The 16227-nt window shown below is 45.4% G+C and overlaps 2 protein-coding genes across 3 annotated transcripts; both read right to left on the reverse strand.

Annotated features, from left to right (window-relative positions):
• Nucleotides 1–4313: 4313 nt before the first annotated feature.
• LOC142903639 (gap junction Cx32.2 protein-like) lies at nucleotides 4314–7858 on the reverse strand. The gene is made up of 3 exons (XM_076049393.1): nucleotides 7765–7858; nucleotides 7108–7673; nucleotides 4314–5301 (listed from the first exon to the last, which is right to left on the reverse strand). Exons 1-3 carry the CDS (start codon nucleotides 7831–7833, stop codon nucleotides 4632–4634), a joined length of 1305 nt encoding a protein of 434 aa, XP_075905508.1. The 5' UTR covers nucleotides 7834–7858; the 3' UTR covers nucleotides 4314–4631.
• Nucleotides 7859–11148: 3290 nt separating this feature from the next.
• LOC142903626 (gap junction beta-6 protein-like) lies at nucleotides 11149–14677 on the reverse strand. 2 transcript variants are annotated; one of them, XM_076049377.1, is made up of 6 exons: nucleotides 14469–14677; nucleotides 13491–13662; nucleotides 12899–13051; nucleotides 12222–12370; nucleotides 11863–12099; nucleotides 11149–11703 (listed from the first exon to the last, which is right to left on the reverse strand). In XM_076049377.1, the coding sequence occupies exons 2-5, from the start codon at nucleotides 13659–13661 to the stop codon at nucleotides 11889–11891; spliced, it is 684 nt and encodes a 227-aa protein (XP_075905492.1). In that variant the 5' UTR covers nucleotide 13662; nucleotides 14469–14677; the 3' UTR covers nucleotides 11149–11703; nucleotides 11863–11888. The 2 variants fall into 2 exon arrangements, with proteins under 2 accessions (XP_075905492.1, XP_075905491.1); XM_076049376.1 differs by having other exon boundaries at nucleotides 11153–11703; nucleotides 11893–12099; nucleotides 14469–14676.
• Between the last annotated feature and the right edge of the window lie 1550 nt (nucleotides 14678–16227).

Genomic DNA, 16227 nt, shown 5'->3' on the forward strand with positions numbered 1-16227 from the left:
AACAAAATACGCCCCATATGCGGGTGCATGACCCTAAACATAAATAAAGCCAAAAAAAAAAGGACTTCAAAAGTGAACCTCAAGATTGATCCCCAACTCTACACGGAGCAAATCCTTCCGCACAGCATGAAAACACAGCAAGGCAGCAGGAAACTGGCAGTTAATCAGGCTCAGGTGCGTCATTTGCATGTGGAAACCGATTTTTGTTTGAACATTAACCTTCCCTCAGATTGGAACACACACCCAGCTCCACAATCCAAAACACTATTGCATTAACAGATTGTGCGAGCTTTGGGAAAACTTCACATTGCTGGGCTCAGTTCAGCAACAACAAATCCTTTGGTGTTTTTTGTTTGTTTGTTTGTTTTTTCTTACAACCTGTACTGCGTTACTTGAGAACAGTTCAGTCCTGCTCTGTATTTTTATGTAAAAGCATTTACTGTATTTATTAAATATGCACATATAGAAAGGTGCATGCACGAGTCCAGAGGTCGTGTTGGGATTAACGGGCTTTTAAGCGCTTTTCACTCCCTGGAGGGCTTTTTGTTCATCTAAAATCCCCGGGACGTTCAGCGGGCATAAAGGAAACGCTGGCCTCAGCACAGCCTCATGACAGAGGCCATGAGCGCGCGTGCACACACACACACACACACACACACACACACACACACACACACACACACACACTCTTACATGCGCAGACACAGAGGAACACACCCATCTAAATGTATATGCAGCGCTGGATATAAAGACTGTATAACTCGCTTACGTGCATGCACACACGTACACACACAGCACGACAAATACACACACACACGCACACTGTTTTAGGGAGAACTAAAATTAATACAAATGATTGCAAAAATAATCTGAACCCCATTTCAATTTGGGTTTTTACAGGGTCCCATCTGCAGCATCTGAACAAACTCTTCCTTTTAAATCATACAACGATGGGGTGAGGGACTAGATGAAAACACAACAATGATTAGGGTCATACATGTGCATCAAATTGATGAAAATGAAAAATGAACTGTTCCTATCGTTTTGGTCCATTGTTTTGAAGCAATGATTCAAGAGCAAACCAACCACAAATTAATGAAAGTAAGAGTTATGGTACAAAAAAAGTTTATTCAGGTACTGGTTTGAAAACATCTGAGGTAAATGAACATTTACATCAACATGTTCTATAACAAAAGATTCGGACGCACAGCACTTCTCGTCAAAGACATTTGTGAAGACATTTCTGAATTGTCCATTGTGGAGTTTTTTTTAAATTGTTTTTTTTAGCTGTGGTAAGTTTTAAAGGCACATCCAGGGTTTAAAATTGGAGTAACCATAAGTCTCTCAATCCTATCAAAAAAAAAAAAAAAAAAATCAGTACAGAAATAAAAACAATCATTTTAGATCCTTTTCTCGTCCATTCAAATTCCATTTCAATTGTAATTTCAACAAATAAACAAAAATATGTTAATACTCCTCCAAAGACACCCTTTGGTTTTAATCTTCTATCTATAATATCTCCACATCCTCATAACAGTGATCTAGAAGCGTCTAACTGTGCAAATCTTTATCTACAAATCAAAGGTACTGAGAACAGCTCGGAACAACAAGGTTAAGAAAAAGAAAAACGGTTCAGCAATAGAAAGAAGTCAAAGAAACCTTGTTTCAACAATCGTTTAGAGACACAGCTCAACAAAATGTCTTTTTGGTTTTCTTTTCTTTTTAAGTTCTCAGATTCAGCAAAGCTTCTCAAAAAAAAAAAAAAAAAAAAAAAGCATCGTTCGACCACGGGCATCTTTGGGTTTTGTTGGGAATTCTTTGGTTAAAAACCTCGCAGGTCACAGCTTAAAGAGAGAGCGAGTCCCCTGAGGGGTGACAGTGACAGTCGCAATTCCAGACGTGTAAACATTCGACTGTCAGTAAACAACCAGGATTCTGTCAATCTTCAAAAAAAAGCTTAAAACAAGTTGTTTTTTGTTTTGTTTTGTGTCATTTTTTAGAAAATAAAAGCATTGTATGATAGTTTCTGTGCCTTTTACTGCATCAACATCTTACGTGTCTCCTGCCGTATCTGGTTTTAACGCTCGGGGGGGGGGGGCAATGAGATCAATCTTCAAAGTAGCAGATGCAGATGAGCAGCAGCATTCATAAACCTGTGCGGCTGATGAACGGCTTCCATAAGATGCCGAGCGTTCGCTGAGGCTGCTACTGCTGCTGCTGCAAAAAAAAGGTAAAATGGAAAAAAAGGCTAATTTCTAGTTAAGATAATCAATCGGCAACTGGTGGTGAAACAGAAAACGTGGACAGGACCTGAAAAAAACAACAACTTTGGACTGTGACAATTGAGTTTTGGCAGCAGGAAGTAATTTCGCTGCAAACGGCCTCATGATTTTTATCCTCCGCCTTTTTTTGCAGGGAAAAATAAACTGTCTCAAAGAAAAAGACAAATATTCACAGATCTTAGGCATCTGGGGGGGTTTTTTGTTTGTTTTTTTTGCAAAGAGAACATTTCCAAAATGATGGATTGGACACAGTTTAGCGGATTGAGTCGATTCAATCCAGTGGGGATGGAGGGGGAGGGCGGGGCTTAGAGGAGGTGGAGAATGGGAGGGAGTCGCTGCATAGCAATGCAGCTAATCCGGTGTTAGCCACCAGCGGCATTCTCATCGTGGCAGGATCAAAACGACAGGAAGAGAGGAATAATAAATAGTCCTTGCCGGTTAAATGCTTTCTTTGCTTGAAAAGAAAAAGGGAAAGGAAAAAAACAATAATTAACGAAAAGAAAAAAAAAAAACTTTAAAAGCTTAACTGTATAACCTGGCGCTAAGTCTAGAAAGTTAACTCTGCGAGTTCGACCGACCGGGGGCGGAACCCAACGGGATTTTGAGAACACACTGCAAACAACAAGCTTCAGAAAAAGAAGAAGGTGCACCGAGTTTCCGCTCAAGCCGCTAAAAAGCCATCAAATAAATCGCTCAAGGAATTAAAGAAAATAATATTAAAAGAAAAATGAAAAGAAAATCTGCCTATCTGCCAACACCGGAGAGTTTGCGTAAAGTGACCTGTGTGGCCGGTGTCGGGAGGTGCGAGAAAAAATAAATAAATAAATAAATAAAAATACAGCATGGATAAGAAGAGAAAAAAAACAATACAGCTCAACGCATGGAAACACGCGGCGCCTCTTGCTGTGTATTTACATATTTGTACACTTTGTATAGTTTTAACCCTGATGTAACCGCCACAGATGCTCTCGGTGTGATACTGATGAAAACACAGGGAGGTGGGGGGGAGAGACACGCACCACGCTGCCTGCTGTGAAGCCCCGGGGGCTGGGTCTGGGGTCGGGAAGGTGGGGGTAAATAAATTTTTTTTTAATTAAAAAAAAAAAAAAGGGGGGCAAAATAACGGAAAACAAAAGTGCAAACCTCTCTCCTATGACGTCTCCGAGCAACGGAAATGAAAAGGGAAAAATTGCCGCACATCTGCAGCAGCTCTAAAAGCCCGGCGCTCATTGGATGAAACGTGTAATGTGTGAGTGTGTGTGTATGTGTGTGTGTGTGTGTGTGTGTGTGTGTGTGTGTGTGTGTGTGATTTCCCTCCACTACGAAAGCTATGTGCGTAGGATAAGCGAGTGTTTGACCAGAGCACAGAGAAGTGCGCTACCGCAATGTCTTCAGTCGTGAAGTCGTCACTTAAAGATGCAAAAGACTACGCAGAATACGCTGAGACAGAGAAAGAAAAAAGAAAACAACGTGGGAAATCATTTTACTTTCACTTTAAGTGTTTTTCTTGTGCCGGCCACTGGGGGAAGGTGACAGGTTTGTGGGGTCGATATTTTTCGATATTTTTCTCTCTTTTTTTTTTTTTAGCTTTCATTTCGTCTGATTTTCTTACACGCAACCGCAACCCCCCCCTCCCCCTCCCCCCAAAATAAAAAACCCCATCTGGCAGCCATTTTGGAGATTTCTTTCCTTCATTTATTCATTTCTAGTTTTGATTCCAACTCTTGTGTGATTGCCTGGTCAAACTTGCATTGTAACTTCTGCAACTCCTAATACTTAAAAAAAAAAAAAAAAAAAAAAAACAACAACAACTCAGGTATAATTTTACATGGGACAAACGACGCTAGAAAACCCACACGTATGTACGGTTTGGGGAGAAAAGTGCTTCACACACTGATGACGACATGGAAAAAAAATCCCCCCCAAAAATAAGGAGAGTTATTTTGGAAACAAAAACATTTGGAGTTAATTAGGAAGTTGTTGTTTTGTTGTTTTCTTTTGTTTTTTTTTTAAGCTTTCAGCATTTGCTGATTTTCAAAAAATACAAGTTGAAGTGGTAGTGGCGGGATTTGCTCGTCTCCAAGATAAAAACACCAGCTTGTGCCGATACAAAGTACCTGACGACAGGTAGAAAAGGGCTCACACACAACAGGCAGCGGGCGCTGATCGCAACCTTATCATCACTTCCCATCTCCAAAAATGTCCCCCAGAAACCAGTGGTGGCGCCCCCTTCTGTCATCTGGCCAAACTCATCCCAATGAAATATGATTGTGTTTGTGTGTGTGTGTTTGTGTGTGCGTGTGTGTGTGTGTTTGTGGGTGTGTGTGTGTGTGTGTGCGTGTGTTTTAGCTACACGGCCAGGTCGTCTGGGCGGGCTCTGCGGCCGGCGGCCCGACTGGGCTTGCTGCGGGGTTCCGGGGGGGGCGGCCAGTGCATCTGCGCCCGGGTGGTGACCACGGTGAAGTGGTCGGCCGCCAGGGCGTACAGCGGCGTGTGGAGGGGCAGCGTGGGGAAGGAGGAGTCGGCCTGCTCTTCCTCCTCCTCCTCCTCCTCCTCCTCTGGGGGAGAGGGGGAGGGGCAGCAGGGGGAGGGCAGCGGGAGAGGGTAGGGCGAGCTCTTCCTCCTGCTGCTGCTGCTGCTGCTCATCAGGTCGCGGAGCTCCAGCGCCATGTTGCTCCAGTTCTGCTGCTCCGCCTCGCGGCCAGTTGGTGGCGGCGGCGGGGAGGCGTAGCAGCAGGAGACGGCCGACAGGGACGCCGCCTCGGTGGGGCTGTAGGCTCCGCCCAGCTCGTATGTGGTGGGCAGGCAGTTGAGCGCCGCCGAAGCCGAAGCCGCCGTCTCGCCGTCCCGGCGCTCGCCGGCCGCGCTCAGCAGCGACTCGCGGTCGGGCGCAAACTCGTTGGTCACGCCCTGCTTCACCTTCTTCCAGCCCAGGTGGTAGATCTCCAGCAGGTTGAGGAAGAGCGAGATGCAGGCCACCACCAGCATGAAGATGATGAAGATGGTCTTCTCGGTGGGCCTGGTGGTGGGGAGCGAGGGGGGGGGGGAGGCAGGGAGGGAGGGGAGGGGAAGATAAGTCAAGAAGGAAAAGACTCATCGTCATTCAAAACTGCTTAAACACGACAGAATAGAATACAATAGATGTACTTTATTGATCCCAAATTGGGAAACTACAGTGTGGCTATACACCAGGGGTGGGGCCACAATGGGTTCATGATGTGACCGAGGGGGAGGAGCAGCAGCAGCAGATGGAAGGAGTGTTTTGATGAGCCACCTCATAGGAGGAGAAAATATATCATGGGATGTGTAGAAAATGTCAATTGAAAATGAAGCAAAGCAAAGTTGCAACCAAATCAGTGTCTTTGAAGTCCCACGGTATTTAGCTCTTTATTGAACTGACTCTGAAGACACTGAAAACACGGAGGAAATACAACTATTTTATGACTATCAATATAATTTCTTCAAGTTTTTGGCGGGCCGGATTAGAAAGCTTAACGGGCCGCATAGGGCCCCCGGGCCGTAGATTGCCCATTTCTGCTGTACGCTATACAGTGGGCTCAGCGGTTAGCACTGTTGCCTCACAGCAAGAAGGTCGTGGGTTTGATTCCAGGCCCGGGGTCTTTCTGTGTGGTAGTTTGCTCGTTCTCCCTGTGTCTGCTGGGTTCTCTCCAGGTTCTCCAGCTTCCTCCCGCACTCCAAAAACATGCATGTGAGGTCAACTGGAAACTCTAAATTGTCCCCCCCGACACCCTGAGTGCAGGAGGAAGTGGCTATTGAAAATAGATGGAAAATTGTACAGTAATTACAGCAATTACAAGAAACGTTCAAGTGGATCTATATACAACAAACAAACAAGAGCGGTTGTGCAAAAAAGGCAGTTAATTGTGCAGAGGCAGGAATAAGCATGGCTTTTCACTCTTTGTCTGACCATGTATTTGTCATATGTACAAAGGTGGGTTTCTATGTATAAAACATGAGAAAATCCTTTTTTATGTATTGTTGCAATCGCGTCTTCTTATCGGCGTAATCAGGCAAATCTCTCTTTATAAAGCTTGCAAATGGTTGCAGTGCTCAGCTGAGAGCAAAACTGGAATTGATTGACTGAAATTTGAAAAAAAAAAAAAAAAAAAACTGGACAGGACTGGAGCTTTTCAATATGGATGTGAATATAGTTTCAATAGAGGTGCAACAGAATAACAGATTGACTATGGTGTCAACAGTGTGAACGTTCAGAATTGCCACCAAGAAACGGCGTCGCTCATCGAGTTGACCTTGCTTTCGTACTGCTGTGTTGGCACTGTTAGCGCTGTGCATCCACACTGCAAAGAGCTTTGATTTGTGTAGTCAGCACGAGCATATGCACTGGTCAGCTGGGCACCTGAAGGCATCGTAAGGATTGTACCTTACAAGGTAATCCACGCAAACACACGACAGGTGACACTGCCATAGACATCAGTGACAACAACGCCAGTGGACGATGCCTTCATATCAATCCACTGGAGTGCACCAGGTTTGAATTGTACCAGCAAAGGCACTTTTGATGGTACAATTCAAATCACATTTCATTTAACTACAGGTGCAATAAAACTCTACATTTTAAACACTTAATTTATTATGTAATTAATTTGTATATATTTTTTAAATTATTTAAATTTTTTCCATCATCTCTTTGCACTGTATATGCTGCTCTAACTACTCTAACTTCTTCTTCTTCTTCTTCTTCTTCTTCTTCTTCTTCTTCTTCTTCTGCAATTTAGCTTTTAAATCTCATCTCTTTTGTACTGATAATGGACTCGCGGTGCAACGCGTCCTGCCGGTGTCTTACCTGGAGATGAAGCAGTCTACAGTGTTGGGGCACGGCCAGCGGGCGCATTTATAGAGAGGCCTGAGGTGGAAACCGTAGAGGAAGTACTGGCCCAGGATGAAGCCCACCTCCAGCAGGGTCTTGAAGATGATGTTGAAGATGTAGGTCCGCAGCAGCGCCCCGCGGATGCGGATCTTGCCGTGCTCGTCCCGGATGGGCGGCTTCTCCTTCTTTCCTCCCCCTCCGCCTCCCCCTCCGTCTCCGACTCCGTTGTGGTAGAGCGGGTCGTTGTCCTCCTGGTGTCTGCCGGCCTTGCGCAGCTCCTCCTCGCGCTCGCGCCTCTTCTCCTCCATGCGCACGATGTGCAGGACGTGGCCCAGGTAGATGAGCGTGGGCGTGGACACGAAGATGATCTGCAGCACCCAGAAGCGGATGTGCGAGATGGGGAAGGCCTCGTCATAGCAGACGTTCTCGCAACCGGGCTGCTGCGTGTTACAAGTAAAGTCAGACTGCTCGTCACCCCAGACCTCCTCGGCGGCCGCGCCCAGCACCAAGATGCGGAAGATGAAGAGGACGGTCAGCCAAACCTGGTAAACAAGCGAAGACAAAAAAATAAAAAAATAAAAATCTGGTCCAAATTCGTGGGCCGTCTCTTGCGGAAATCGGAGAACTGGTCACCTTTCCGATCACCGTCGAGTGTTCTTGAGCGTTCTCCAGCAGCCGCCCCAGAAAGCTCCAGTCACCCATGCTTCACTTGATTTTCTAACCTGAAGGGAGTGGGAAAAAGAGAGAGAGAGAGAGAGAGAGAGAGAGAGGGGCCATGGTGTGGGTGAAATGCACTGAAAGCAAGTGGAAGATGGCAGAAGAGGAAGAAGGCGACTACGAAAGATTAGAAAAAAGGACCTTTTAAAATAGGGTAAAGACTTCTTTTCTGCTCCTGAAAAAAGACCTGGACTCCCTGAAATGCGATGTTCAAGTGCAGACTTACTAAAAATGTCTCTGTATTGTCAGTAATACATCCATCGACGAGTGATCATAAGAAGACAGTGTCTGGAAAGGAGAAAGTCTCAGTGTTGTAGGACATCGTAAAAAAAGGCATTTAAAAAAACATTTTCAAACCAGTAAAAAAAAAAACTTCAACAAGTCACTGGGCAATCTGTCAGATTCATCAATGATGACATGATAACAACAAAGGAATCTTTAAATTTTCAAATTTCAATTTAAATCTCAGGGGAGAAATACACTTTTTTTTTCAACTCATCAATTTTCCAGCGTCTCACCGCGTTGTCGCACAATAAAGCTGGATACGTGCGCGACGTCGGGGGCGCTTTTTTGTTTTTTTGTTTTTTTTTGCTTTTTTTGCATTATACTCGTGTACATTAACGAGGCGACGCGCACGCATTTGTGTACTTGCGCGTGCCACAGGGCCGACGGGGCTGAGCGGACAATAGAGCACCATCTGTGGGAAATGAATGAGTGGATAACAGGTCGTCCTGCTCGAATGCTGGACTCATCACATCCCAGGAATGCTGAGGAGGGCAAATGTTTGCCGGGGATCGACTGATATGTACCCACACCCTGACCCACACACACACACACACTCTGACACACACACATGCAGAGTTACAGTACCATACATCGCACAGTGTACGTCCGATCCACTGCTGTGAAGCCACTTATAACTTAGATCTGTTCCAATGTGACACATTTAAAGCATCCGACCCCATAAACTTGAAACGATACTAATTTCTGAATGAATAAGAATTCACGCGAGTAGTTAAAAACAGTTAATCGTACTGCAAAAAAATGTTTTGTTAAATAAAAACCCTACACACGTTACATCAATTTCTACCCCAGTCCTCGACCCATTCGTTTTCAGAATGCACAGCTATTCCAGGAATGCAGGTACAATAGATTTCTCTTCCCCACACAAAATATCATGAACTGACTATTTACTGTAATTGTCCGCCAATGTGCCGATATAACAACGGCGTGTGTACATGATGTGTTGACCTGATGAAATACCATCCGTCTCGAACGGACAATGGAGAAGTTGCCAGATGGACATTGTCTGGCCTGGCGTGTGCTGTTTTTTGATGGATCAGAGGCCTTTGTGTCACAGCAGCAGCAGCAGCAGCAGCAGCAGCAGCAGCCCAAACAGTTAACTCTTGGCCTGCCGGCTGCATCCTAACAAAAAAAAAAACCTCGTCCAGATATGCAGACGGGTTGCCCACGCTTTACTGTGGACGAATGCAAACGAGACAACCGACATTTGGTCAGATTTCGCTCGATGATACACAAAAATTCGATTGATTGAGATTTGATAGCGACTGAAAATTGCTGGTCAAGTCCATGTGTGTCAAGCGTGAACGCTCTCTTGAAAGAGGCATTCTATCATGAGTTACAGCAAAACACAATGTTTAATGGAATATAAAAGTTGACAAAAAGCTTAACACCCCCCCACCACCACCCAAATAAACCTGGTAGTCTCCAGGGCTGCACAATAGGAGCTAAACTACCAACAATATTGGTAATTTGGCTGCATGCAAGGGTCAATAAATCAGCAAGGTGATATAAAAATGGGGCTTACATACATAAAAATACAACATAAATACGCAATAACTATTACATCAATTAAAAAAAAACAAAAAAACAACGGTGCTGTATCCTTATCGGTTTGTTAAAACATTTAAATGAATGAGGTCGCCGCAGTTTAGCAGTAAGATAGCAGTAGTAAATAAAAATACATTTTCGAGGGGTGGGGAACAACTTCGTACCAGTTATAGCGTATTTGGTCTGCCGTGCCAGCGCCCCACGCCTGCGTTGTCTCACAAAGTAAAGACGATTAATTACACTGACATTGACAGCACAACCAATAGCGGCAGATCATTTGTGGATATCAAAGCTCATTTGGATTCTGACGTGGACTAAATGAGAACGTTGACGGAGAAGTTACCTCCCTATTGGGAGGTGAACGTTCTCTTTGCAGGATGGCAAACTGTTAGAAAGTATTCATGGATACGAATTCACTCGAACTGAAACGTGGTAGCTGGTTGTTAATTCGTTTCTTTCTTTCTTTCTTTGTTTGTTTGTTTGTTATTTACTTAAATGTGTCACTGAAGCTGAAGAAAAGTGCAACTTGGTCGTCGTGAAAAGACTTTTCCGACGTTAGCTAGTTAGTTTGGTGGTCGGGTTGCCAGTTAAGTGATTCAGCAGGTGAAAAGAGAATAGCGGCTCCTCCTCCAACTCCTCGTCTACCTCCTCCTACCACCTCCACCTTGCTTACCGGCTCTCCTCCAAAGGCAGGACTTCCTCTCCTGCTGCAGCTCCTCCTTCTCCTTCTTCTTGTTCTTCTTCTCCGGCCTCTCCCTCTCCCTCTCCTCCTCCTCCTCCTCTTCTTTCTTCTTCTTTCTTCTTCTCCCGCTTTCTCTTCCTCTTCCTCTTTTTTACCTCCCACCGGGCTGCGTCCCGCGTGGCCAAGGCCAGCCGCGACTCTCGCGCATAGGGTGTCCCCCGTGCAGGGTGTGTGTGTGTGTGTGTGTGTGTGTGTGAGTTGGGGGGGAGGGAGGAGGGGGGTGGGCGAGAGGGTGCACGAGGGGGGTTGAGGGGAGACGCGCGCCTGTGCGCGCGCGCGCCCCTGGGCTTCAGTGCTTAGAAGATTTTTTATTTATTTATTCATTTTTTTTTTTTTTTTTTTTTTAATCGAAACTTGTTTAAAACAAGTATTATTATTGTTTAGTTCGGATTTCTTTTTAAATGTTCAATTTAATTTAAAGGACAGATATTTAGGCTGGAAAAATGTGTTTTATAGGTGAGAGGTTTTTAGGTAAGTTGTGTATAATTTTTAAAAGATTTAAATGCTGGCTGCTAGTTTTGTTGATGGCACATCGTCGAAGGCTAACTTTTGTTTGCGGCACTTTACGAGCCAGAGCTACTGCAATTATTACTAGTGACCAGCAGAGGGAGACAGAAATCCGCAGGGGGGGGGGGAGGATTTGAATTGCCCACCTATTATTTCTCTTTTTACTTTTCAAAAAATGCTTTTTATTTGATGAAAAAACATTTTAAGGACTGAATTAAAGTGTATAACATCAAATACAATCAGGAGACAAATCAAAACTGACAGGATTTTATTTTTTGAAATGACTGAGAACTAAAGGAGAACTTACAACTTTTCCTTGACAGTGTAAGATACAATTTGTTTTTGCTTCTCTTTCTGCTCTTCTCTTCTGTAAACTCTGCGTACTATTGCTTTTTAAAGATGTTACAATCATTTTAAGATATAGACTGATTGACCAAGAGTTTGAAATATCGAGTAACAAGATAGTTTTGGGCCTGCTTCTGCTGCTGACACAAATTTCTTCCCACTAACTGATTGACAGATATCAAACAAAAGTGATTACACATACTTTGGGTTATTTACACGCATATAAGTTGTTAACATGGAAATGAAAGTCTCTGAATCCTCGTATCAAACATCTTTTCCCCTCATGTTACCTCCATTGCTGCTTCAGGTTTCTTCATGGTGAGAGCAGCAACTCCTGGTTTGTCTTATTCTGGCCCCTTTCTTTTCTGGATTTGTTGCAGGTTTCTCTGTCCTACCTACCACATCCATTCCTTAAAAAAAAACAAAAAAAACAAAGGAGAAAACACATATTTAGCAGTACATGGAGTTGAGTGAAATGACAGATTATTGCAAGCCGAGGAGAAGCAAGGAGACAAATCCATCAAAAGGGGATAAAGCAGGTGATGAGCAGTGATGAGCTGATGAATCACCTGTCTGTTTTGACTGAGTAATAGCTCTACCTCGTGACAGCCTTGGCCACCAGATATGCCAGCTCAGCCAGGTTGAGGACCATGCAGATGGAGGAGGACGTGGCCATGAAAACAGTGAAGACGGTTTTCTCGGTGGGCCGCGAGATGAAGCAGTCCACCAGGTTGGGACACGGCCACTGGTCGCACTGCACCAGCCGAGGCATCTGGAAGCCGTCGTAGATGACGTACAGGGCGTACCTGGAAAAACCAACAAATGGAAGCTACGAGTGAGGCCGCCGGGGGGGCACCACGACGTATGGCAAACGCAGACGACGCCAGAAATGTGACTTTTTTCTTTTTTTTCTTTTTTTTTTCTTTACATGAATCCTCCCTCGAAAAGCAGCCTGAACACGAGGCTGCAGGCGTAGGTCCACCAGAGGGCGCCAGCTATCGGGAGTCTCCTCCTCCTCAGAGTCTCCAGCGCTTCGTCCCGGTTGTTATTGCCCTGGACGCCACCTCGACCAGAACCCTGTGGTACAGATACAGAAATAAATGAGTAATGAGGAAGTAGTGAGGAAGTAAAAGGCAGCATTGAATCATGATACCTTGAATATACAAAACTGGCATAAAAAAAAAAAGGCACAATGATAAAACACTATTAAATTGCATTAGGGCCTACAACAGGCATGGCCAAACTACGGAAATGATTTTAGTTTGAACAGTTTTAAGAGAATAAAGAGCTAAATGCCTTTCAATAAAGAGCTAAATACCTAAATATTTGTTCATTTAAAGCAACAGGTTTTCTACATATCCCATGACATATTTCTTCCTCCTATCACCAAAACACTCCATCCATCTGCAGCTGCTCTGGCCCCTCTGTCAAAATTTACAACCCAATGTGGCCCCATGATTCAAAAGGTTTGCCCACTCCTGATCTAGAAAAAGGCAGCTGCTAAAAATAATATATATCAGAGATGCATGACCTACAAAAATGGATCAGGTCAAGAGGTCATACGTCAAGGCAGTGGGAACAGTCACTGCTCTGGGCCTCACACACCTGCAGGAGCTTTTTCTTGTCGTCGTGGTTGCGGTAGGCCACGTACATGGCCACCAGCAGCGCCGGCGTGGACACAAAGACCAGCTGAAGGCACCAGAGGCGGATGTGGGAGACGGGGAAGAACTGATCGTAGCAGACATTCTCACAGCCGGGCTGGAAGAGCACACACAGACGTACAGAATGTCACACCTGCGAACTATATGGGGGGACGCCTCACGGCCGCTTTACACTTTAGCCCGTGCGTGGGCTAAAGTTGTTGCAACTTTGCTTTAGTTTCTTTTTCAATTCACATTGTTTTCTACATATCCCGTGATATCGTTTCCTCCTATGAGGTGGCTCACCAAAACACTCCGTCCATCTGCTGCTGCTCCGGCCCGCTCTGTCCCATTTTAGAACCCACTGTGGCCCACCAGTCAAAAAGTTGAACCTCTCCTGCCTTAGCCGCACAGTTACAGTGAGCACAGCCAATATTTCAAATCTGCTGAACTCGGTCTTTGAGCGGAAACCCACGCACAGAGCTGATCACCAACAAAAGGGCTTGACGTCTAAAAGTGGAAGATTATTTCATGTTATGGGCTCCACTGCTCGTTACCTGCAGCGTATTACAGGTGAAGTCGGACTGCTCGTCCCCCCACACGCTCTCGGCGGCGACCACCAGCACCATGACGCGGAAGATGAAGATCACCGAGAGCCAGACTTTCCCCAGGCTGGTGGAGTGGCGGTTGACGCCGGCCAGCTGGGCGTACAGAGTCGGCCAAGACATCCTGAGCAAAAAACACGCACGGTCGGGAGCAGGAAAATAACAAGAAGTCACTGGGGGAGAAAAACCCAGGGCACGTTGAGAAGGAAGCCGGTGGCAGGAGATGAAACCAGAGGCGGGCGGCGAGAGAAGAGTTTTGAAAGGGGATGAAAAGGAATGAAAAGTGAGAGGAGGAGGAGGAGAGAGGGCCCGCGGCCAGCATTCATGAGAGCTGGTCAACCTCTCTGTGGGCCCACTGCGGACCCCGTGTGAATCAGCCCACACGGAGGAGAGCGCCAGTCCACGCGGGCTGCGCTAGCACCAGTGGTGGATCCAGCCGGGGTGTCCAAGCTGCTGTTCAGGGAGCCAAAATGAACTGACACAGAATGATAAAGTCATGGACGTGCACGGCAGCGGAAGATGCCGTAAAAACTGTGCAAACCAATGTTTTAAATAATAGAGTACGACAGATTAACGAGAGTAAAACTAATTCAAAACTTTTACAATTCTCAAGAATTATTTCTTGCATGCGGAGAAAAGACACTCAAACGCAAATCACTGGAACATCTTCGGCTGTTATTCTCACTTTTTCCTCTAAATTCCCAACACAAAACGTCAAAAAAATAAAGGCAGCTGACGCCTAATTTGATCTCATTTCTTCATACTTAATAAAAGTAATGTTATAACAATAATAATAATAATAATAATAATAATAATAATAATAATAATAATAATAATAATGATAATAATAATAATAATAATAATAAGGAGAAAAAGAAGAAGAAGAAGAAGAAGAAGAAGAAGAAGAAGAAACGGGTACCAACTCCTCACCTTGCGTCTGTGCTGTCAGGTTGTGTGCAGGAGAATGTTCCTCATGTTCCTCTGTGGATGAAGAGTAAACCTGGCAGCTCCCTGCTGCTGCTGCTGCTGCTGCTGCTGCTGCTGCTGCTGCTACTGCTCCTGCTGCAGCAGCTGGAGTTTAAGAGGAGAAAGGGGGAATAAAACTGATGGGGACCCCGAGCTCCTGTTTCCAAACTTCACTGCCTTCTTCCTTTTGGACGGAGGACAGATGCGCCTCTAGCGTCAAGTCATTCCAAGGCTGAAGGCATCACTTCCCATAATGCCCTTCAAAATAAATGCAAATGTTTAAACATTTTGGATCTGTTTGTAATAGAAGGAAACACTGGCAAAAGAAAGACTGTACGAGTTATAATTAATAATTCAGAACAGTCTTCTAGGGTATGATGCACTGAGTTGTTGAGATGACTTTGTCATACCAGCTTTAAAACGGTGGCATTTATTTACCGAAAGGAAAAGCTCATGCTGTTATTTTGCAAATTCTAAGAAAAGCACACCAAGGATCTGCAACCAGACCGTTGAAGCCTTGCAGATTGCAAACTGGAGACCAAACTGACTCCAAACGCATGCATGTGAGCTTCACCAGCGATTACAATTCACATTTCTGCATCACACGACAAGTCAACCATCATCGCAATTAACACTGTGCCTCGACCCCCCCCAGCCCACCCCCAGGAGGGGGAGTTGGAATTTTGCATGGCACTGCAAACACGTCTCTCCCACTTTTTGGTCCGCTCAGGGTCAATTAGCGAAACATCTCTGCTGTCTGAGGGTGACGAGTCCTCAGTTGACCCCCCCCGCCAAACTCCCACCCTTAAACCCCAGCTCCTCTCCAATGTGCTGGGTTGAGCATAGGTTGGAGGGAGGAGGGAGGAGGGAGACTTGGATTTGGACTTGCGAGCTGAAGTGATTTTCTAATGCACAGGTTTTGTGTGAAAAACACATTTATGTGATGCATTTGCACCCATTTTGTCATTGGTCTTACTGCTTGTGTGTTATATTAAAGCCAACCTTCCACTGCCTGTCCCTGCAGTGCAGAGGCCAGCGTGTCGAGGGAACAGAGTTGCATTGTGTGCGAGCCCACTGTGCGACTGTAACGGGACACAGGTAGAGAGTCGCGCTGCTGACTTTTTCAGGGCCGAGCATCTTGGCAGTGGTCAGCCAGAGGGACAGTGGCACCCTGTGTGCTTGTAATGACCCTGACAGAGGAGCTTCCACACTGCTTGTTCAAGTGTGGGAGGAAGATCCAAACTCTCGGTTTTCACTGGGCTCGCTCGTAACACTGGACAAACACTGAGAAAACGAGAGAATCCTGATTTGTAGTGCTTGTGCCAGGGATATGAAACAGTAGAGTCGAATGTGCAGGAATCCTGTTGACAAAACGTGGAAAACCGACACGGTAAGAGGGCATCCTGAGTTGAGGGAGAGAGGGCATCCGGTATTTTAACGAGGTTATTACAGTAATCACAGTGAACACTGCGGACTGATACATATCAGTGAATAGATATCAGTGTCAGGATAGGAGTCAAAGACCCACTGTTAAACCCAAGAGTCAAAACAGAGAATTAAAGGAAAGAGAGCGAGGGGTGGAGGGCGTGTGGAGGGGAATGGGGGGGCGCAGAGGAAAGAAGAAGAAGAAGAAGATGTTGGAGTATTTCCTGGACGGCTGGCCAAGTGGGAGAACAGAGGGGACCAGTGTCAGTGTACACACACACACACACACACGCATCAG

This window comes from Nelusetta ayraudi, unplaced genomic scaffold, assembly GCF_046127955.1.
Source record: "Nelusetta ayraudi isolate G7.1 ecotype Tasmania unplaced genomic scaffold, CSIRO-AGI_Nayr_v1 ptg000114l, whole genome shotgun sequence".
In the NCBI taxonomy this organism is placed as follows: Eukaryota; Metazoa; Chordata; class Actinopteri; order Tetraodontiformes; family Monacanthidae; genus Nelusetta; species Nelusetta ayraudi.